Consider the following 23,723-nt stretch of genomic DNA (forward strand, 5'->3'; position numbering starts at 1 on the left):
AAAAAAGAAAAAGAAAAAAACTGAGAGAACCAAACTAGCTATGTAACGTCAGGCAAATTATTTTAACTTCTTTGTGACTCAGTTTTCCCATCAGTAAAATGGAAACAAAGCATCTGCCTCACAGGGTAGTTATGAGGACTGATGAAATAATCCTTGAAGTGTCTGGCCCATAACAAATACTCAGTATATGTTATCTGTTATCATTATGATTTTTGTCAAAAACTCAGAGGCCAAAACAATTAGAAAAGAAAAAAATTTTACTTGAGAAGAAATACAAGGAAGTCCAGCCTCAAAATGACCAGCCAGCCAAATACAAAGCACAGTGTTTAAAGGAAATGAATACAAAATTGCCAAGATTACCAGGTTTTCCATTCATCTGTTCATGATTTAAAAAAACAAACAAAATCTTTCTCAAAAGATTACATATCCACAAAGGAAGGGACCTGTGTTTAGGTATCCATGTCACAAAAGGCAAAGATGAAATTGTCTTTGCAAAGCCTGATGGGAAATACTCTAGGTTTCAATATTGGAAGGATGCAGGCTAAACAGACTAACCTGTTGTTCCTGGTTTATCTCAGTATACAGATTGCTATTTCTCATGAACTGTGGTACATGATGTGCTTAGTCATAATGAAACCAGGAGAAAGTGTCAGTTTTCCTTTCATATTATTCATAGGGGAAAAAAAAATCTAGAAGCAAATGTACTACCCTTTTATCTTTGGGAAATAGAATTGAGAGAAGAGCTTATTATCTACAGTATATGTTTCTATAGCATTCAAATACTTGACATGTTCACGAATTGCATTCAGAATTGGTGAAAGAACTAAGACGATCATGTAAATTTAAGTATCAGAGTCATCCCTTGTTTCTTTATAGTTCTTCCACAGCAGATGGAATAGTTTGCTTTTTAAGCCTTTCAGAAAAAGATTTATAAGCCATACATTTTCTCTAAAACCCATTTCTACCACTTCAATCTGTAGCATCTGCCGACAGACCTATATTAATATGCAATTCCAGTTGGGAGAGAAAAGAACTCCAGCCAGTGAACTGAGGAGGAGGGGATTAATCCCTTCCTGCTCTTTTGTTGGATGATGACCCTGAAGCCAGAGCCCCTCACCAGTGAAGTCCTTTAAACTGAAATGTGAGAGTTCTAAAGTACCCCACCTTCATCCCCTCCCCCATATCCTTACATTTACCCAGCAGATTTACCCATGGGAAGCCCCTTCTCCAAGAACCAAAGAAAGGGATTCATAAGAGGACTCTTGGGAAGAAGAGAGTCTACAACTAATATTGAAAGAGGCTTTTCACCTGTTTTTCAAGCTAACCATGGACCCATTCCTGGGATGACTCAACATCTCCTTTATGAGCCCCAGAGGGATGGTGAATTGCAAAGAAAAGGGTTACATACAAGATGCCAGACTGCTAACAGGTGAGGAAGGTTGGACAGGATTCTCCCATGTCTAGCACCCCCATGCCCCTTAGCCAGGTCACCAGCGTGGCTCTGCTAATCTGCAGCAGACAAGTGGCCTGGGTAGCCCCCATCTCCCCTGCGCTCATGGGCAATGCCCAGATATAGATGTGCCCTTCAACATGGCACACACTGGCTGTTCTTCCCACTTGCGTTGTCACTGCTACTGAGAACACAAAACCGAGTTTTCATCCAAACAACCAGAGGTTGACAGTGTTTGGGGAGAGATTGGCAAGGAGCGTCTCATCGTTTGGTTTTGTTTTGTTTTGTTTTCCCTGGTTACTGCAGTGCAAGTATATCACCATGACTACGCTCAGAACTGGGTTTTTGAAAGTAGCATGATAGAATAATGATCAATTTAGGAGAGTCTGAATCTATGTGATCTTAAACTGATTATGAACTCAAAATTTGGGGTTCTAGAATTCTATGCAGTGACTTTAATTGTGAAGCCTCTAAAACAAAGTTTCCCAAACTTGGGTCCCCAGATTCTATTCTAGCAAGGAGTAGAGACTGATCACCTATAATTCTCATAAGTAGCCCAGATGATTCTGTTTCACCCCAAGGACCTCAGCATTAGAAGAATAAAACAGGCAGTGGCAATTCATAGTAAAAGCTAATTTATTGAGCATAAATTATGTTCTGGACTAATGCTAACCACTTTGCATGCATTAACTCATTGGCCCCTCCAATATGAAGAAGGTGTTATTACTGTTGTCCCCAATTTACAGATGAGGACCCTGAGGCTTAGAAAGCTTGATAGCTTGCTCTAATTCTCATAGCTGATAAGACATGAAATTTGAACTCAGATCTCTCTGCGTTTTAGAGCCCATGCTCCATGACACATTTTCTTGGGTTAAATCTTAAGATGGTGAACATCTTGATCTTGCACGATGTTAAGGATAGTTGTCTAGACCAAAGGTTTGTGACATTGAGAAGGTTTTTTAAAAAATACTGTGGCAGCAACCCAAGTATCCATCAATGAATGAGTGGGTAAACAAAATGGAGTCTATCCATAAAATGAAATACTATTCAGCCTCAAAAAGAAAGAAACACTGACACGTGCAACAACATAGATGAACCTTGAGGACATTATGCTCATCAAGATAAGCCAGTCATAGAAGACAACCATTGTATGAGTCAACTCATATAAAATCCCTAGAGTAGTCAAATCCATAGGGGCAGGACATAGAATGGTGATTGCCAGGGGCTGGGGCTGGAAGGGGTGGTGGGAAGAATGAGGAGTGAGTGTTTAATGAAAACAGAGTTTCAGTTTGAGATGATTAATGATGGTGATATTTGCACAACGTGAATGTACTATTGAATTGTACACTCAACTGTGGTAAATTTTATGTCAGGCACATTTTACCACAATTTCTATTTTAAAAAACTAGTGTCTGGATCCTACACCAGTTAAATTGGAGTCTCTCCAGAATAGGGCTGAGCCTTTGGCATTTGTTTTTAATACTATCCAAGTGTTTCTGATGGGCACACAGCGTTAAGAACTCCAGAATTCAGGGTGAAGGGTTCTGGAGTTCTCCCTGCCGGCAGCCCCTGGCATCATTTCAAGCTCTCACTCTCCCATTCACACAAGAGGCCCAAAAGCAAGACTCGCTGAGGGGGCAAGTCTCCCAGCCTGTTGCTGACTAAGGTGGCCCAGGTCCAAGAATTAATGGAAGGTTCCGGAAGCAGAAAGCTCTGTGGTTTACTGGGAGTTTCTCTGGCTTGTAATTGTCTGCATATGCCTCATTCCCCTTCATAGTCCACGAAGAAGGGTGATTATTACTGAAGTGCTGTGCTTTCAGAGTCAAGAATAGAGGTTCCCCCGGAAACCTGCAATTCATGGCATGGATCGAATCATTCTGTCCCTAACTTACAAATGCAGATTTCCAGTCTTCTTTGGGCTGCAGCACAGCTTTTGGGGAAGTCTCAGCAGTGGGAGTTATGATAAAGAGGGCTTATAATAAGAGAGAAGGATAGCATCTGACCTTCAGCTCAGCAACAAGGACTCTCTGAGCACCTCTCCTTTGCCTGGGGCTCCAGGATGCCATCAGTGAACTCATTCTTTAGGAAAACAGATGTATTCATCACCCATTCAGCCAATACAGATTTCTTGAGTTCCTACAATGACCAGACATCTCTCCAAAGGTCACAGAAGATTCTGTGCCTTTGCACAAGGATACCATGTTGAGCCTAGTGATACCTTGGATCATGAGGAGGTCTGGGGAAACTCAGAGGAGAGAGCAGGATGGCTGGGAGATTGGGAAGTGGTAGCTGCTACTTACTAATCAGTGCAGAAGTTTTCCAGTATTCTAACAGCTGGGGAAGCAGGCAATCTTTTTCTGTCATAGACCAAATAATAAATATTTTAGGACTTGTAAGTAATATGCTCTGTCCCAGCTACTCAGCTCTGTTGTTATAACATAAAAGCAGCTACAGACAGTAGTAAACAAATGAATGTGACTGTGTTCCCTACAAACTTTGTTTACAATAATGGCAGGCTGGATTTAGCCTATGGGCCATAGCTTGCAGACCCCTGTTCCAGTGGATGAAACAGATGCACCCATTCATCCTTTCAGCATGCAAATATTTATTGCGTATCATCTTCATGACAAATATCGCATTGGGCAGTGGTATACTATGCTGAACAAGGTAGATAATGGTCCCTGCTCACATAGCACTTAATACTCTAATGGGAGAGGCCAAATCATTCTTTCCGATATGCTGTGGTAAATATTAAGATGAAAGTAATCAGGAACTACAGAAGAGGAAGTTAGCTCAGACTGGGAGTTCAGGAAGACTTCTGGAGGAGGTGGTAACCATGCCACTGGCTCAGATCAGCCTGGGAAGCCACGTCTTTTCTTGTGGGTTGTCATCACCAGCTCTTCCCTTGTGTCCCCCAGGCTCAGAACAGCTATGAGGATGGAGACATCGAAGGATCCAAGCGGCTTGGAAGGAATGCCAAGTGGGTGGCCGTCGCCTCCATCATTATTGGCCTTCTCGTCATTGCTATTTCTTGTACAGTTCACTTCACATGGAAGTAGGTAAGCTTTTTTGGGTTTTTTAATATTTATTTTTATTTGTTTGGCTGCGCCAGGTCTTAGTTGCGGCACATGGAATCCATCTTTGTTGCGGAATGCGGGATCTTTAGTTGCAGCATGCAGGCTCTTAGTTGTGGCATGCAGGACATTTAGTTCCAGCATGTGGAATCTAGTTGTGGCATGCGGAATCTTTAGTTGCGGCGTGTGGGATCTGGTTCCCGGACCGGGGATCAAACTCAGGCCCCCTGTATTGGGAGTGCAGAGTCTTAGTCACCAGGGGAGTCCTCTAAGGTGCCTTTTCTTGAAAAGCCCACTGGAATCTGCTAGGATAGGTTAGATGGTGCTCCAGTAACAAACAATCTCAAACAAAAGGGTTTTCACTTTTCCTCACTGCTGTTCCATAGGCCATGTGGCTTTGTGGAAAGTCTCTCCTCCACACAGTCCCTCAGGGTCCAGACTATACCATCTTGTAGCTGCTCTGTCTGAAACAGGAGTCAACAAACTTCTCTTGTAAAGGGCCAGGTGATAAATATTTTAGGCTACTATTAGCATCTCAGTTGCAACTACTTAACTCTGCCATTTTAGCACAGAAGCAGCCATATCCAATCTGTAAATGCATTAATTGTGGCTGTGTGTGATAAAGCTTTATTTATAAAAACAGGGAGCTGACCCATGGCCCATAGTTTTCCAGCCTCTGATCTAGAACACGAAGGCATCTCAGGCTAAGACAGGGGAGAGGAAAAGCCAGAGAATCCCACATGGGTTTTCACTGTCTCAGCCCTGGAGCGATACTTGTCACTTAGGCTCATAATTGATCGACTGACACCAGTCACACAGTTCCACCTAACTGTAAGAGAGTGGGAAATGTGTGACAATAAGTGGAACTTGAAGGTTATCACTTGCTCTACCTTAGCACCTAATCTGCTAAAGGATTTCCGACATGACACTGCGTCTGACTAGCCTAACTGTTCTTAGTTTACGAGCAGAAGGGTCTCTGCCTGTGTCTGGTATTTTCGGTGCGCTCTCATCTCACAAAGAGATGATGTTTCTCTCTGGATCTGAACAAATTTATTCTGATTTCTCCAGCCAGCAGAGATGGGCTCCATCCGCTAGAACCAATGATATTGTCCATCAGAGTTTTGCCAAAGGGCAAGGTAGTGTGATGGACAACCAGGATCTGGGAATGACAAGCCCAGATTCATCTCTGTCTCACTGTGTAACTCCTGGCCAAACAGATAAGAATTCAGAAATCCTTCCTCTCTTCTCTCATAGCAGCGCTGTTCCTCCAACGCCATTTCCCTTAAGCTGGGGAGATCAGTCTTTTTGACTTGGTTTCAGGAAGGGGCCCATTGGGTGGGTATGGGAGGAAGGGGACACCTTTTAGATCATCCAAACCCACCTTGGCAACCAAGAGGGTAGTGGATGTCCCATTGAGTTGACTTCCTATCAGACAAGCCAGATCCATGAGCAGTCGGGGGCCATTGGATGGAGGAGGAGATATCAAAATAGGAAGTGTCATAAAGGAAAAAATTGATGGCTTTGACCAAAAGAGAGGAGAAAAGGACACTAAGATGTCAAAAGAACCTCAAAGTGTCTTGCCTACAAGATGGCAAATTGATGATGTTGGCCTATGAAGAAGACAGTTGAAAGATAGATGAGAACACACCCGACTTTACTCTTTAATGAAAGAATAATGTGCTTGCATGTGTGAGCATGGGGCCAAGGGGTGTAGGGTAACATGGTACAGGTTTGGGACCAGGCTTCCTGGACACAAGTACCCCCCTTTACCACTTATTTACTGTGAGACCTTCAGCCAACTGCTTGCCTCCCTCAACTTCAGTTTCTTCCTCTGTAAACTGGGGTTTATAGTTGTACTCATTTAATAAAACTGTGAAGGTTAATGAAATGATGCACAGAATGTGTGTAGGTTGGCATCTGTTCCTTCTCAGTGCATAAAGAAATATAAACCATTTGTTAATTATTACTATGATTATCAACATGACTGGAGGAAGGACCTCAAAGAGTTTAAGATGCTATTGAACTGAGTTCAAGACTTTGAATAGATGAGCCAAACTCGAAGGACGGTGTTCCAGGGAAATAAGGCCAAGTCCTGGCGTAACTCCTGGGGACTTGTGAAAATACATACTGCCCAGATCAGTGTTTGAGCTGAGTGGTTATAATAATAGCAACTGAAACTGACATAGAACTCACCATATGCCAGGTGCTGTTCCACTCTCTCACATGAATTAAATCTCACTGAGTCCTCACAACAACCCCAGGAAGTAGGTGATATTATCCCCATTTTTTGTAGATGAAGAAACGGAGGCTCAGAGAAATGAGGTGACTTGCCTGATATCTTGCAATTAATTAGTAGAAAAGATGGAGGGTAAGCCCAGGGTAACCTGGCTCTGGAAAATGTTTGTTGTTTTTTGGGGTTTTTTTGCTGTACCGGTCTTAGCTGAGGCTCGCAGGATCTTTGATCTTTGTTGCAGCATGCAAGATCTTCTTTTAGTTGTGGCGTAAGAAATCTAGTTTCTTGACCAGGGATTGAACCCAGGCCCCCTGCACTGGGAGCACAGAGTCTCAGCCACTGAATTGCCAGAGAAGTCCTGGAAGCTGTTGTTAACCACACCACCTCACAACCTCTAAGCCAGCACGTCCTTTCTAGTACACGCGCTAACAAAGGCCAGTAGATGGCTCTTACCTTGTGGTTAACCCTAGAATTGTTTCTGTAATGCTGGTGCCTTGAGGTTCCAGCCCACCAGAAGAACATGATGAGTTAGGGCCAAGGGTAAGGAAATCAAAGGGCTGCAGGAGTGAGGCAGGGAACATATTATACATGCATGAAGCAGGTTGGTCGGGAACAGTGTGGACTGTGGTGAGAAGAGGAGCACGGTTAAAGGGAGCAGCCACCACTGCTCCAGCTGGTTGTCACCACTTAGAACACACAGACCTCATGGGCCCATTTTCCAAAAGACATTGGAAAGCTGGGTCTTTATTTAAAATCTCCTGATTTTTAGATGTTGACAACCAATTCAGACAGTTTAAACACATGATGAGGGCCCCGATCAAAACAAAACATACAAAAAATCACACCTGCAACCTGGACATTATCTACTTTATAGAGTTTCTGGTGGACAGTTTGGCTTTCAAAGTTCAGTTTGCCTATTAGATTCCAGGCAAGAATTTTCACTGGGGACCCAGAAGTCTTCCTCCATTGAGGAAGTCCTTCACATGAGGACTTCCTGCATTCTTAATAAGAATGTTTCTGTATGCAGTTGAAGCACTGACGTTTGTATACTTGTGATTGAGGTTTCGTTAGTAGTAGTTATGAAGGATAGGAGAGGAGGTCACCTTTCCATTGCTTGTCCCTGATGGGAAGTGTTTCACAGTGGTTCGAGCCTGGCCATCAGCACTCTTTGCTAGGACTCAAATCCTAGCTCTACTGCCCAAACCACCCTGGCATTTTTTTTTAGTATTTACCTATTTATTTGGCTGCACCAGGTCTTAGTCATGGCACACAGGATCTTCAGTCTTCATCGCTACATGTGGGATATTTAGTTGTGGTGTGCAGGATTTTTTTTTTTTAAGTTGTGGTGAGCAGCATCTTCTAGTTGTGGCATGCAAGATCTTGCATATGAACTCTTAGTTGTGGCGTGTGAGATCTAGTTCCCTGGCCAGGGATCAAACCCAGACCCCCTGCATTGGGAGTGCAGGGTCTTAGCCACCTGACCATTAGGGAAGTCCCACCCTGGCAAGTTATGAAGCTTTCTGTGCCTCACTTTGCCTCTGTGTAAAGTGAGTATAGAATTGTTTCCCCCATCTGTATGGTCAGGTTCCTTTTAGCTACTTTTCCTTCTGTGGTATCAAAAAAAGCAAAAATGTTGTCCAGAGTTAGAATTCCATGGAGAAACTAAAATTTAAAAGCTTTGTCATGTGTGAGTGTGCATGTGTATAAGAGACAGTAAGAAACTGGACCTCAGTGAATGAAATCAGTTCTGTTTTCCATTAAGACCAAGGACAAGACTGATTTCTCAGTAATCCTTTGAAATAAAATTTCCTAGCCTGGCTTACTGGAGGAATTGAATCACATTGTGGAATTACTAAAGTAGAGGTTCCCAAACTTTGGGCTGCAGAAGAGTTACCTGGGGAGTTTTGAAAGAGTTAGACATCTGAGCCCTACCTCAAAGGATTCTAACTCACTGAGTCAGAAGCAAGGACCAAGAATCTGCATTTTCAAGCTCCCCACTCCCTCCCAAAGACTCTGCTGCAGGTGACTAGAACACTCTGCCAGACTTCCTTCCTCCCAAATCGAAAAGGAAGAACACACTAATAGCACCAGCCATTAACGGAGTGGTCACTTTTCATTTACATCAGCAAACTCGTCATCCTAACATGTTATATCAAACTCAAGGCCAAGGACGGGAAATCATTTTACCACCCAGGAGGTGTACCTGCAGAGAGACCCTTTTGTAACAATCAAAGCAAGGACCTCTGTGGAGGGGCTGGGAAAATCTGACTTTATAGAAGGCCTAGCCTAGAGGCAAGACCAAAAGCTTTGAGTATGTCAGTTTTCTGTATTTCATTGAAAAAAAAAACAAACTGTCTGAAATCTCCTACTATCTTTTAAAACTTGTTAAGTCCTGCCTTTAAAAAAAGGGCTTCCCACATAGCTCAGTGGTAAAGAATCTGCCTGCCAATGCAGGAGACGTGGGTTCAATCCCTAGGTTGGGGAGATCCCCTGGAAGAGGAAATAGCAACCCACTCCAGTATTCCTGCTGGGATAATCCCATAGACAGAGGACCCTGGTGGGCTACAGTCCACAGGGTCACAAAGAGTTGGACATGACTGAGAACACATGCCTTTATGTGTGTGTATATCTATATATATATGTGTGTGTGTATGTGTATATATATATATATTCCTTATTAAGAAAACTGTAACCAATCTCTTCTCTCTCAAATGACTGAACTCTCTGGTAGTTCACTTTCTTGGAACAGACTCAGGTCATGATAGTCTTCACCCAAGCTCATATAAAAGTCATATTCATCCTAATTTTTTTCCTTCCAGTTTTATTGAGATTTAATTGATGTACAGCACTATATAAGTTTAAGATGTGCAGCGTAATGAGTTGACTTACATACACCATGAAATGATTATCACAGTAAGCTTAGTGAACACCTATCAGCTCATATAGATACAGAAAGAAACAGAAAATTTTTTCCTTGTGATGAGAACTCTCAGAATTTGCTGTTAACCACTTTCATATATAACACACAGCAGCATTTGTTATATTTATCACATTATATATTACATCCATAGTACTTATCTTATAACTAAAGTTTGTACCTTTTGACCCCCACTATCCAGTTATCCCTCCCCTCAGAACCTGCCTCCAGTAACCACAAATATGATCTCTTTTTGTATCACCTATCCTCTAATTTTACAGGATATCTCTAAGTCATGTGGTGGTTGGAGCAAATAAAGCTAAGAGTTTGATGACATCAAATCTGTTAGAACTGGAAATTACTGAACTCAAATTTATTCACCAGTTTGGGATGGAATGCTGAGCTGGCAGGGGAGAAGTGTTCTGTTCATATGGAATCAGAAACTTGCAGTTCATGGAGTTATCAAATTCTGTACTCACAGGTTGCTAGCGAAAGTAGGGAAGTGAATCACAGAGGTGAAGCATTTAAATACTGCAGCCATATGTTTATTGATCCTGATTTTTCACATCCTCAGCCAAACACAACAAGTCTGCAGAATTTTACTTTCTGCTGGCATCTGAGGATTCCAGCAAGGTTAGGTTATTCTTGTCATGTTTCACAAAGCACAGGTCTCACCTGTGACAGATCCAGCAGGAATGCTTGTGAAAATGCAGATTCCCAGACCCCCAATCAAAATGCCGAATGGCCCTTAAACATGCATTATCATAGCATTGCTAACCCCTAAAACCTAGTTCTAAGTATTCTAATGTTGTAAAAACACTGCACTAAAGCTTTGCATCTAATGGAGATCATTCTTTTTTTTTTTTTTTTTAATTTGACTGTGCCAGATCTTAGTTCTGGCATGCAGGATCTTTTCTTCTTTGCAGCAACAGGGCCCTTTAGTTGCAGCATGCAGATTCTTAGTTGCAGCATGTGGGGTCTAGTTCCCTGACTAGGGATCAAACCAGGGCCCCCTGCATTGGGAGTATGGAATCTTAACCACTGAACCACCAGGGAAGTCCCTAATGGAGAATAGTCTTATGTATTAATAAGTAAACGTAGGCTGCACAGTAGGACTTTTTCACATTCCTAAGCCACTGGAAGAAGCTTCAGTGATTGCTACTTCCCCTGCCCTACCTCCTAAAAAGTTTACACATCTCCCAAGTCTCCTCTTTCTTCTTTCCTTGTGATCAGGCTTATGGTCACGTGTCTGATGCTTGGTTGAATTCAGTGGAACTCCTTTAGCACAAAACCAGCTGACCACGCTTGGGTGTGAGGGAGACCAGTGTTGTCTGCCACAAATATAATAGATGACAACCAATGGAGCTGCTTCTTACTCAGGGGTGAAGTTATAATGTCAGGGCATAAGGTGAGCTTTGAGTAATCAAAATTAATCTTGGACGTATCTATAGGAGGGTGCCCTATTTGAGAGCCACACGGCGTCTCCTGATCAGCCCAGTACAGCCAGTGTTCCCTCCACTGTGGGGACGCATGGTGTTCTTGGGTCGAACACCAGCTGATGTTGTTGGCTGTTTTGGGCCCATGTCGTATGTTCAAACACTGGAACCACACTCTGAGCTCAACAGGAGTCCTATACCCATTCATACTCATAAGCATCGAGCAGCCTGGTGGCCAGTATCTCCATTTCAACAGTTGCTTTTTTTCTCTTTGAAAAATATGAATAGTTGATTTCTCTAAGTTAAATACACATACATTGTACTTCCACTGACTTTACATCCCTGGGTGGTCTTGTAGGTACCTAAACAGCAAAGCACACTCCCACCATGTATTAAAAATGCTTGCTTTTCGTTCTTAGCAATAAGAGACATCATGTTCCAAAGTTCCATTAAGGAAGAACTTGACTTCTAAGGTTAAGGATCCCATGACTATCTCCCATTAGCAGGTTCAGAGTTAGCAGATATGAACCCATTCTGTACTGATAAAGCTTCTACATGATAAGGAGACTGAAAAGAGTTCTTCCTGGCCTCAGCATATCCTCCCTTTGCATTAGAAGGGAAGTAAGAATAAATATGGGGGATGAGAAGCAAGAAGCTGCTCTTGCAAAAGCATAAGAGCAAATCTCTCTTATTCCTTGTATTATTGGCTGATGTAAGGCTTTATTCCTGGCAATTGTTTTGCACAGATGTGTCTTCAGAGAATTTTTGTGATTCCATGATGAAAAATGGGAAACATTACCTGTTTCCAGAAGATCAGAAAGGCCTTTCTTTGTTGGTTCAGATAAGTTGCGATAAAGATAAGTCAGACCTAAGTCATCAACAATGGAAAGATTTTTGCTTTGAAAAGGATGTAAGATGGTGGGATATTGATGAAGAAGTCAGAAAAAACATGAAAAAATATGTTCAGAAAAAATTAAAGGAAGACTGAAGAAGTTTTTTAAAAAGTAAACAAACAAATAAAAAAGATGTTCAATCTTTCCAGTAACCAGATAACTCAAATTAAAGTAACAGTGAAATACTAGATGTCCATACACACACACTCACACACGTGATAATATCAAGTTTGGTGAGAGTGTGAAGACTTGGATACCACACTGTTGTGGAACAGTACATTGGGACAGTCTTTCAGAAGGTCATTTTCTAAAATCTGTGTGCCTACTTGCCTAGCAGTCTACTTCTCAGTGTCACAAAAAGGCCTGTAAAACGGTAATTCTCCTCCCTACACATGAAAATCCCCAATGCCCAGGGCCCACCCTGGACCAGTTAAATTAGAATCTTCAGTGATAGGGCAGGGCATCAATAGGTTTTAAGGCCCTCCAGATGATTCAAATGTGAAGCCCAGGGATGAGAACCAAGGATGTGCAATGATGCTTATGGTGGCTCCACTTGAAATAGAGGAAACCTTGAAACAACCTAAATGTCCACGAGTGGGAGAACAGTTAAATACACACTGGTTCATTCATAGGATGGAATACGACACTGTAATTTAAATGTGAAAATACCTCCCTTACTATGGCTTTATAAGGCCCCAAAGGATCTGGTTGCTGCTTCTCCATCTACATCTCCCAGCCCTTGCTCCCTCCCTCCTCCACTTCAGCTGCACTGAATTCCTCTTCTTTGAGCAACACAAGCATGCCATGGGGCCTTTGCACTTGCTGGTCCCTCTTCCTGGAATTTTGTTCTTCCTGATGTTTGCATGGCTTGTTCCCATCTCTCCTTGAGATGCTCATATCTAACTACAGCTGTGATTTAAATGTAAAGGAAAATGCCTGGAGGATGCACCCCAAATGTTAACAGTGCTGCTAACCCTTGAGGAGGAGAGTGAGATTCAGAAAGCCTCAGGGGCCATGATTGTGCCTACATCTGTATCATTTGGGTTTTTGCATGTGCAACATGTAAAACGTATGTTTCCAAGTAAGATATATTTTTCAAAAAGAAGCCAGTGCTTAGACTCAAAAGTGTGCAGAGCTGCTAGTCCATGTCAGCACTGGTTGAATTAGAGTACTAGCCATTGAAGAAGGAAGCCCTTGCTGAAGAGGCTCTACGCTCTCTTCTCTCTTTCTCTCTTTCTCTTTTCTTCTTTCTCTCTCTCCCCCACCACCCCCCTTCCCCCGCACCCCACCATCTGTTTGTCTGTCTGTCTCTCTCTCTCACTCTGTCTCTTGCACACACAGAGCCTGAACAGCCAGCAGTCAGCCACGAACACGGAGGATGGACCTCATCCACACACACCCCAGAGGAGTTCTTGAGGAATGGATCCTTGACTTCAGACTGTGAGATCTTTTCCTCCAGGACTCTCCAGAGGCAGGTCCCTGGCAAATGAACTAAAACCAGAAAGAACAGCAGCAACAACAACAACAACAAACAGTCCAAAATTTATAAAACCCAGGCAGCAAAACCAGATCAGCTGAAGCCATTGATTTTTTTTTCTTAAGAAAATCAAGCCTCACTGTTTCAGTATATCAAAAGCCGCTGCGTCCATGTGTGCATTCCTCTTCTCCAGAGATGAGCCTCAGAAAATCTCATTGCTTTTAATGGGGGAAGTCCAGATCCTGGAGGAGAGGGAAGTTTTGGGAAGAGTGAAGGATGCTGGTTTGCAGCGTGGAGCACATTTGTAGCATGTTTAAAGTCATCGAATAGAGCTGAATTTGTGCCTTGTTTCCTTTCATTTTTACATGTTGTAGCTTCACTTTGGCCTTTAGTAGCTCCTCCTCCATCAGCTCCATTCCATCATCAAAGATGGGGACGAAAGAGCTTTCTGGTCTTTTGCCTTAGTCTCACCTGACTCCCTCCCACCAACCCCTTGCTTGCATCCCCTATGGGTCAACTTGACTACAACCTCATTTGTCATCTCAGACAGACTCTGAGAATGTACTTAGTGGTCAGTCCTTAGGTACATGGGCATCCTTCCCATCCCAGTTTTGAGAATATACTGCCTGTGTTTAATGAACTTACTTCAATCTCTCTCTCTCTCTTTAGCAAGTCTCAGGCAAGATCTTTGATTTTCCTGGATGCCACCTGGAAATGCCACCCACTGTATTTATTTTTCTGTCAAATGTAAACCCTGTAGGTGTGACTACTGGTTTAACGATGCCACCATTATTCTGCCTGCCAGAGCACGCTAACCCCATGTGCAAGACATACCACTGGTGGTACACAAAGATAACTTTTAAGTCATTTGCAGCCACAAGATTAAGTGTCACTGAATCACAAAGAACATTTGCACTTTTCTTTTTCAATCCTGATTACATTTCAGAGAAAGTCTGTTTAGTGCTCATGGGTCCTCAACACCTTGCTGATCCTTTGGCTTGTTTCCCTTCTTAATAAAGAGCAGACCTCAGGTTCAAAGTCTTCTGTTTAGGCAAAATTTAATTTACTTAGTGGGTTTTATTTTCAGTCTGTGTATTTTTATTACTTTCCGTTTATGAGTCTCCACTTAAGGATATAATTTTCTGTTCAAATGTATTTACTTACAAAAAGGAAGTGGACTCAAAGAAAATATTAAGTGGTTAACACAACAGGTGATAGGGGGTATATGTTAAAAATAACTTCAAACACTAGTACTAGAAATCATGAAAATAACCTTCCTAAGCAAAAAAATAAAAAATAAAAAAAAGGGCAGCTTATTCTAAGTGAATGAACAAGTGTCTAAATCAAAACACCTGAGTTTCAATGCCTTCTTTGCCACTATCTATCTATGCAAGCTGATTTTAGGCAAGTTTCTTAGCCTTCTGTGCCTCAGATTTCTTCATCTGGAAAATGGAGATAGGAACACCTGCCTACTTACCTCGGAGTGGTCAGTATGAGAATTAATCGCCATGATAGATACGATTGCCCCTGGAGGGAAAATTCTAAGTGTTACACAAATACGAAGCATTATTCTTAGATTATTGTGGATCTCAGGCATTTGTTAAAAACCCTGGACCCTCACAAAAAATAAACACTGGTGGACACCGGATTCCACCTGTCATTTCACCCAGACGTCCGTCATGAGCCAGCACTTGTCCCAGGAGGACATGAACCAAGAATACCAATTCTCAGCACACAGAGATCATAGCATCATTCCAGTATATGGATCTTGATTTCTGTTCCACACGCATTGTTTTCTGTTTGTTTGTATTTGACTTCCTGATCCTTTATCCAAATCAAATGAAGTGTTGCTGAGAGGCAGAATAAAAATGGTTTTAAGAAAGCGGGTCTACCATGGTGCGTACATTGTGTTTCCTTGGGGTTCCCAACCTTCTCAAGACTCCCATAACTGTAATGGGCTCATTCATCCCAGCCTCAGGGAAGACCACAGAGAGGCTGAGGGTTGGACTAAAGAAAGAAGTGAAAGTAAAGTCGCTCAGTCGTGTCCGACTCTTTGCGACCCCATGGACTGTAGCCTACCAGGTTCCTCTGTCCATGGGATTTTTCAAGCAGGAATACTGGAGTGGATTGCCATTTCCTTCTCCAGATCTTCCCGACCAAGGGATTGAAACGAGATCTCCCACATTGTAGGTAGATGCTTTACCGTCTGAGCCACCAGGGAGGTCCAAGTGTTGGGCTAGCAAAGTATCAACTCATATCTAGCTTATGGCCTGAAGTGCCCTTCTAGGTGGCACTGAAAGTGTTGGCCCCACTACAGTCAGAGAGCTCTGGGCTCAAGTGAGAGCTCTGGGCTCAAGATGAGGGTCTGATTTTTTTTTTTTTCTGGGCCCCAAGTCCTTTCAGAGAGTTTCAGTGTTGACAGAGTGAGGTGATGGTCTTCTCCTGCAGGGCTCAGATCACCCCTGCTTCACTCCAGAAAGCACAGTTAGAAAATGGATTGGCCAAAAGCCAAGGGACTGTTTCAGCAGCCAATGACCAAAAAAAAAAAGTCTACGGCAAAGAGTCTACTTGTTCATATAGTTGAAAATGAAAATTCCAGAGATAACTTCAGGTATGGCTGGATCTTGGTGTTCAGCATTGTTAAGAACATATCCCTTATCTACTTTTCAACTTCTGAGCACATTTTGGTTTCACAGAGGCACAGCATCTGCCAGAATCTTCAGATTTCTTCCTACCAGCTAAGCAGTGTCTATGGAAAAAAAGTAACTCGGCCATAATAGCTACAAGGAGAAAAAAAAGTTTCAATTTGAAGTAATGCACGATTGAACTGGAGCAGGAACCAAACCATTAGAATGGATACCAGCCATTAACACACAGGTGTGGCCACCCTTTCCAACACAGAGTGACACAGTGTCCAAGGTTGTGTGGCACCCTCTCTGGCGGGAAATGAGTCACGATTCAGCCAGCGAAAAGGAGGGTGAAGTCAGCTTCACCCAAACTTTATGGATTGAAAGTGTGGGGAGGGTGGTTTCCCAAAGGAAAACCAAAGTGCTTTTTACCAGAAGAAAGAAGAGACAGATGCTGAACAGAAAAAAAACAAAACAAAACAAAAACAACCACTGTCTGCATTAAGCGGGCTGCTTCTTACTATGCCTATCATAAGCAGGGTAAAAGTCATCTGCTAGCTTTCCAGACTATTTCCCCATTGTGCTGTCCCTCTCCTCCATTTCCTCATCAGATCTTTATTGACAGAGCACCTGTTCCACCATAGAAACTGTGCTAGACTTTGGAGATTCCAATAGGATAGAGACCCTTGAGAACAGTTATCAGGCTAGTGGGGGATAGGCGCATAGAGAAACAGAAGGACATGTGAGAGTGCTAAGGCAGAGGAGGGAATGTCCCTGACCCACTGATCTGTGTTTTGCTAAGGGTGATATGGCTACAGCCTTTGAAGTAGCCCTGTCTTTACCGACAAGTTACGGGCAGAAGCAGATGCAGACATAAAATCGCTGGCCTCAGCTCCTGGATCAGCAAATTATCTCTGGCCCACACCGAGACAGCTGCGTTCAGCAAAATAGCGTTGTGCCTGTATCTTGATATGTAATGCTAGATCCAGGCTTCTAAATATAAGGGACTGTCTTGGGTTGCTCATTTAAAAAAAAAGCATTCTAAGATAGTGTCCACATTCATTGGTTACTACCAATCCTTAAAAAAATTACTCATGGATGTTGAATATTTGAGCCTGGAGAGTTACCCTATTAAAAATAGGTCCCTGGATCAAGACACTTTGAATTCCGATTTGACAAATACAAAGATACGTGATACCCAGACATTACCCATCCATCCCTGGAGGAGGCCACAGAAAGAAGGAATTCCCTTTCCAACAGATTGATTGATTGTTTGTTCTAACAGCGATTAATTTATTGAAGGTCAGGAGAGGGAAGTACAAAGTTGACTCAGTGCTTTTGTGTGTGTGTCAGGTAAACCTGAGTTTCATTTTCTGTACCTGTTCTAGACCTCGGATGAGTGGTCAGGTCAGATCTGCGATGGTCCAGTCAAAGCGTCATAGCCGTACGCCGGTTCACCAAGGTGCCCCGCCCTTTAGTTTCCCAAGCCGTCTGCTCCTGGCACCAGCACCAAGTGTTGATTCCACTGGGCAACACGGAATCCCATGTATGGGGACTGCTTGTGCTCTGGAGCAAGGATATCGACAGGAACTCAGGACAGGTGGCCTAACGGCCGGCGTGAAAGAGGACCTAAGACAGATCCCAACATTTAGTAGGTAAGGTAAATATTTCTTAAGCCATTCCCAAAGCTCATCCAAACGATGACAGTAGTCTTCTTAGAGGTTTCCCTGTGTGTTTCTGATCGATGCTGTTACAAAGTCTACAAACTTGGTGACTTGAAAACAATCCACATTTCTTTCTTATTTATTTATTTTTATTTATTTGGCTTCTCTGGTGGCTCAGACGTTAAAGAATCTGCCTGTAATGCAGGAGACCCAGGTTCGATCCCTGGGTTGGGAAGATACCCTGGAGAAAGAAATGGCAACCCACTCCAGTATTCTGAAGTGCCATTCCCTTCTCCAGTAGACCACATTTTGTCAGAACTCTCAACCATAACCCATCTGTCTTGGGTGGCCCTACACGGCATAGCTCATAGTTTCATTGAGTTAAAACAAGGCTGTTATCCATGTAGATGTCATCACCTACCACTGCCCTTACCTCCCTCTGCTATAGCCACTCACTGGCCCATTGGTTGTTCCCCAAACATGCCAAGATCATTCCTGCTACAGGGCCTTTATATGTGCTATTTCCTCTGCCCATAACACTGTTTCCCAGATTTTCACAAGGCTGTTTCTTCCTCTTCCTCCAGCTCTCGGCTTCTCAGAAAGAGGTGAGCTAACCCCTGTCAAAGGCAGCCACCCACTTCTAGTCCCTCATTAGCATATCACTGTTATTTCCTCCACACCTAGAAAAGGATGAAGCCCACAACAGATAACCTACAAATATTGTTGAATGAGTAAACCATTCTTTTTCCCATGTCCCCTTCCTCTAGCTAATGTCCACTCCTTTGCCTCAGGGTAGATTCTTGTATTCAAGGAACCCTCGCATATGCCAATTTTTCAAGAACATTGGGGTCTCCTTTTACCTGCTCATGCAGCTTGCAGTTTTACTTTGAGGTCTTATCACGGTGGTAGATACAATAATCAATTGTGTAATGATTTTTTTTTTTTAATTGTCTGTCCCAGCAGACTATCAGCCCCTAAGAGAGCAGGAACCGTGCTAATCTTTTCCACCTCTGCATTCTTGGTGCCTGGCATTTGGAAGGTTTTTTGTAATTATTTGTTGTCTATAAGAATGAGTAAATAAATAATGAATGAGGGAGAAAGGGGGAAAGAGAACAGAACCAAAAGTTACCCCATCATCTTTTACTTTGTTAACATATTTAAATTTGATTTGGGTTGGGTTTTTTATTTTATTTTATTTATTTATTTGGCTGTGCTGGGTCTTAGTTGCAGCACACAGGATCTTTAGTTGCAGCATGCGAACTCTTAGTTGTAGCATATGGGTCTAGTTCCCTGACCAGGGATCAAACCCAGACCCCCTGCATTGAGACCATGGAGTCTCAGCCACTGGACCAGGAGGGAAGTCCCCTAAACCTGATTTCAGAAGGAAGATGTGACTCACCAAGGAGTTGGTTCAAAGTCCTGTCCTCAAACATTCTCCCTAATTCCTTGATCACTTATTATGCTGGTTTAGAAAGCAGAAGTTATAAAAATCCACGTACACCCAGAAGTTACTTCACAAAGTTATGGACCCAAATGAAGCCCAACTTGTGTGGGCGGCTCGTGAGGCTTCCTTTGAGTCTGGACTGCCCCCTCGTGGAAGCAATGGACCAGGCTGTTTCTAGTGTTCACCTTTAATGAGTGGCCTGTTTCTATTGCCTTTTATACCCCTATGTGTCTCTGTAATAAGCTCCAGAAACAAGCTGGAGGGAAACTGCACAGCTCCAACAGGAAAGAAGCATCAGGTTCTTGAATAACTGTCTTTCAACCAAACGGAAATAGAGCTGATGCTTTTTAAGGGCTTACATTATGCCAGACACTGTTCTAAGCATTCTGTGCCATATATTCATCACAAGAACCAACTGAGGAAGCCACTATTTATTGTCCACCAACAAGGAAACTGAGATGTGGGAAGGTTAAGTAACTTGCCTAAGGACCCATAAGGAGAAAGTGGTAGAGGTAGGATTTGAACTTGCATAGTTGGGGCTTCCCTGGTGCCTCAGGCAGTAAAAAATCTGCCTGCCAATGCAGGAGACACAGGTTCGATCCTTGGGTTGGGAATATCCCCCTGGACAAGGGAATGGCAGCCCACTCCAGTATTCTTGCCTGAAGAATCCCATGGACAGAGGAGCCTGGTAGGCTATAGTCCATGGGGCCGCAGAGTTGGACATGACTGAGCAACGAACACTTTTCACACTTTTAGTCTGGTTCCAAAGCTCCAGGTCCCAACATGACTACTTGCCACTAGCCACTAGTCCAAAGCACTAAGTTACAGTCTGTTGCCTTTAAACAGACTTATTGGCCGATTTCCAGGGTTATTTTCGAGATAACTCACACCAGGACTTGGTTCTGGCCTCAAAGTTCTCGAAAGCAGTGTAGCATCTCTTTTCCTTGGAAACTGCAAAAGTGTGTGTGTGTGTGCGTGCACGCACGCTTAGTCATGTCCAACTCTTTGCAACCCCAGAGAAGACAGTAAAACCTCAGTGACTGAGGAAGACAGCATCTGGCTAAATAAGGCTTGTTCTTCAGTCTTCACATTCTGCAATTCTCACAATAGCTCTTTTGCCACCAAAGAAGTTGTTTAACCATTAAAAGAAAAAATGAGTAACTATAATAATAATAGTATTATGGCTCACTATCTGCCAAGTCAGATGCCTAGAGCCAGACATCCTGGAGTCCAAAGTCAAGTGGGCCTTAAGAAGCATCACTTCGAACAAACCTAGTGGAGGTGATGGACTTCCTGCTGAGCTATTTCAAATCCAAAAAGATGATGCTGTTAAAGTGCTGCACTCGATATGCCAGCAAATTTGGAAAACTCAGCAGTGGCCACAGGACTGGAAAAGGTCAGTTTCATTCCAATCCCAAAGAAAGGCAATGCCAAAGAATGTTCAAACTACCACACAATTGCACTCATCTCACGTGCTAGCAAAGTTAATGCTCAAAATTCTCCAAGCAAGGCTTCAACAGTATGTGTACTGAGAACTTTCAGATGTTCAAGCTGGATTTAGAAAAGGCAGAGGAACCAGAGATTAAATTTTCAACATCCATTGGATCACAGAAAAAGCACAAGAGTTCCAGAAAGATATCTACGTCTGCTTTATTGACTACGCCAAAGCGTTTGACTGTGTGGATCACAACAAACTGTGGAAAATTCTTCAAGAGATGGTAATACCAGACCACCTTACCTGCCTCCTTGAAAATCTGTATGCAGGTCAAGAAGCAACACTTATAACGGAACATGGACTGGTTCCAAACTGGGAAAGGAGTACATCAAGGCTGTATACTGTCACCCTGTTTATTTAACTTATATGCAGAGTACATCATGTAAAATGCCGGGCTGAATGAAGCACAAGCTGGAATCAAGATTGATGGGGGAAATATCAATAACCTCAGATACGCAGATGACACCACACTTACGGTACAAAGTGAAGAAGAACTAACGAGCCTCTTGATGAAAGTGAAAGAGGAGAGTGGAAAAGCTGACTTAAAACTCAACATTCAGAAAACTAAGATCATGGCATCCAGTCCCATCACTTCATGGCAAATAGATAGGGAAACAGTGGAAACAGTGAGAGACTTTATTTTCTTGGGCTCCACAATCACTGCAGATGGTGACTGCAGCCATGAAATTAAAGGACGCTTGCTCCTTGGAAGAAAAGCTATGACCAACCTGGACAGCATATTAAAAAGCAGAGATGTTACTTTGCCGACAAAGGTCTGTCGAGTCAAAGCTATGATTTTTCCAGTAGTCGTGTATGGATATGAGAGTTGGACTATAAAGAAAGCTGAGCGCCGAAGAATTGATGGTTTTGAACTGTGGTGTTGGAGAAGACTCTTGAGAGTCCCTTGGACTGCAAGGAGATCCAACCAGTCAATCCTAAAGGAAATCAACCCTAAATATTCACTGGAAGGACTGATGCTAAAGCTGAAGCTCCAATACTTTGGCCACCTGATGCGAAGAACTGACTCATTTGAAAAGACCCTGATGCTGGGAAAGGTTGAAGGCAAGAGGAGAACGGGGCAACAAAGGATGAGATGGTTGGATGGCATCACAGACTTGATGGACATGAGTTTGAGCAAGCTCCGGGAGTTGGTGATGGACAGGGAGGCCTGGCGTGCTGCCGTCCCTGAGGTTACAAAGAGTCAGACACGACTGAGTGACTGAACTGAACGGATCTGCCAAGTATTGTGCTAAACCCTTAAAATGTACTTTCACTCAGATGCCATTGACAACCCTAAATATAAGTACTACTATTAATTCATCTTTGCCTTTGTGGGAACTGAGGCTCAGAGAAGTTAAGTAACTTGTTCAAGGTCACACAACTGCAAAGTGTTAGGATTTGAGCCCAGCCAGTTTGATTCTGATATGCATGTTCTTAATCACGTCATTAAACTACCATAAATCGACTCTCATCTTTTAGTTCATAACTAAGAAGAAATAACAGAGCTACTTATTACACATAACAGAATGAAATGACTTAATTACCTCTTTCCTGTTTTCTCTAATTAAAGTTGCAAGTTTGACATAAATTTGTGTGGGCTGAACTTTTAGAACAGATTTGTGCTAACTACAAGACATTTTTTTCCTCTGGGATCTTATCAAGTATTTAAAAAGCTCTGAGGTCTCACTTTCATGTCTAAAATTTATTTTCTATGTTCAATAATTGATATCCATAGAAGAAAAATCTACTACATTCCTAATGTTTAAAAATAAGGTCTTCCCTAGTGGTCTGAGACTCCATGCTCCCAATGTAGAGGGCCCAGGTTTGATCCCTAGTCAGGGAATTAAATCCCACACGTCGCAACTAAAGATCCTGCCTGCTGCAGTGAAGATTGAAGATCCTGCATGCTGCAGTTAAGAATACAGACTTCCCTAGCGGCCCAGTGGTTAGACTCTGCTTTTCTACTGCAGGGAGCACAGCTTTGATCCCTGGTTGGGAAACTAAGATCCTGCATGACATGGCCCAGAGAAAAAGACTAGCTAATCTGAGTGTATGTTTTAGAATGCTTTTTGGCTGTAAGCAACAGAAAATCCAATTGACTTAAACAGCAAGAGAAGTTACTGGTTCTCATAATGGAGAATTTCAGACGGAGGACAAACTTCAAGGTTACTTTGATTCAGAAGATAATAAAGTCAGCAGAGTACAGCTCTGATTCTCTTTGATCCTCTCAGTTCTGTTCTCTTTTGTGTATGTCATTGTCCTCAAACTGGCTTCCCTTATGAGAGGAGCATCTCAAGCTAAGAAGTTCCTCATCAATGTCCTGAGAGAAGGAAGGCCTGTCTACCCAAACCAGCAGACAAACACCCCACTCTTCTTTCTCACGGTAACATGTCATAGGGTCATGTGAGAATCCAGGTTAGCATAGGTCTGGCTTACAAGCACATCCCTGAGATAAATGCTTTAGCAAGAGGGGCGGGATTTTCTACAGGGCTTGCCTCTGGAGTTGTTCAGTAAGCATTAGCTTTTATTAATTTTATTATTTTAATAAATGAGATTTTTTTTTTAACCTAGGTAAAGTATAAGTTGTTGTTGTTGTCACTAAGTCGTGTCCAACCTTTTGCACCCCATGGACCCGTAGCCCCCCAGACTCTTCTGTCCATGGGATTTCCCAGGCAAGAATACTGGAATGGTTTGCCATTCCCTTCTCCAGGGGATCTTCCCGACCCAGGGATTGAGCCCACATCTCCTGCGTTGGCAGATGGATTCTTTACAGCTGAGCCACCAGGGAAGCCCCAAAGTATGAGTAACCATTAATGAAAAGTTGGTCTACCTAATTCACAAATCAACAAATATATAGCAAACAACGAAATACCATTTTTACTGATGAGGCTGTGAAAAAAATTTTAACATGATAATGTTCAGTTTGGTTGTTTTTTTGGCTGTGCTGGGTCTTGGTTGCTGTGCGGGCTTTTCTTCAGTTGTAGAGAGCTGGAGCTGCTCTACTTGCGGTGTG

At 42.8% G+C, this 23,723-nt stretch overlaps 1 protein-coding gene across 3 annotated transcripts in view; it reads left to right on the forward strand.

Annotated features, from left to right (window-relative positions):
* Nucleotides 1-23,723, forward strand: part of TMEM233 (transmembrane protein 233) — a 71,004-nt gene that overhangs the window by 32,905 nt on the left and 14,376 nt on the right. Inside the window, exons 2-3 of one of the 3 annotated variants that reach the window (XM_081539862.1) lie at nt 4,369-4,509; nt 13,345-15,362. In XM_081539862.1, coding sequence (XP_081395988.1) covers nt 4,369-4,509 — 141 coding nt within the window. In that variant the 3' untranslated portion in view covers nt 13,345-15,362. Of the gene's footprint in view, nt 1-4,368; nt 4,510-13,344; nt 15,363-23,723 lie in introns of those variants that run through there. The other 2 variants (XM_081539861.1, XM_081539863.1) reach the window with 2 other exon arrangements.

This window comes from Giraffa tippelskirchi, chromosome 11 (genome assembly GCF_054371585.1).
Source record: "Giraffa tippelskirchi isolate mGirTip1 chromosome 11, T2T-mGirTip1v1.2.pri, whole genome shotgun sequence".
NCBI classification, from domain to species: Eukaryota; Metazoa; Chordata; class Mammalia; order Artiodactyla; family Giraffidae; genus Giraffa; species Giraffa tippelskirchi.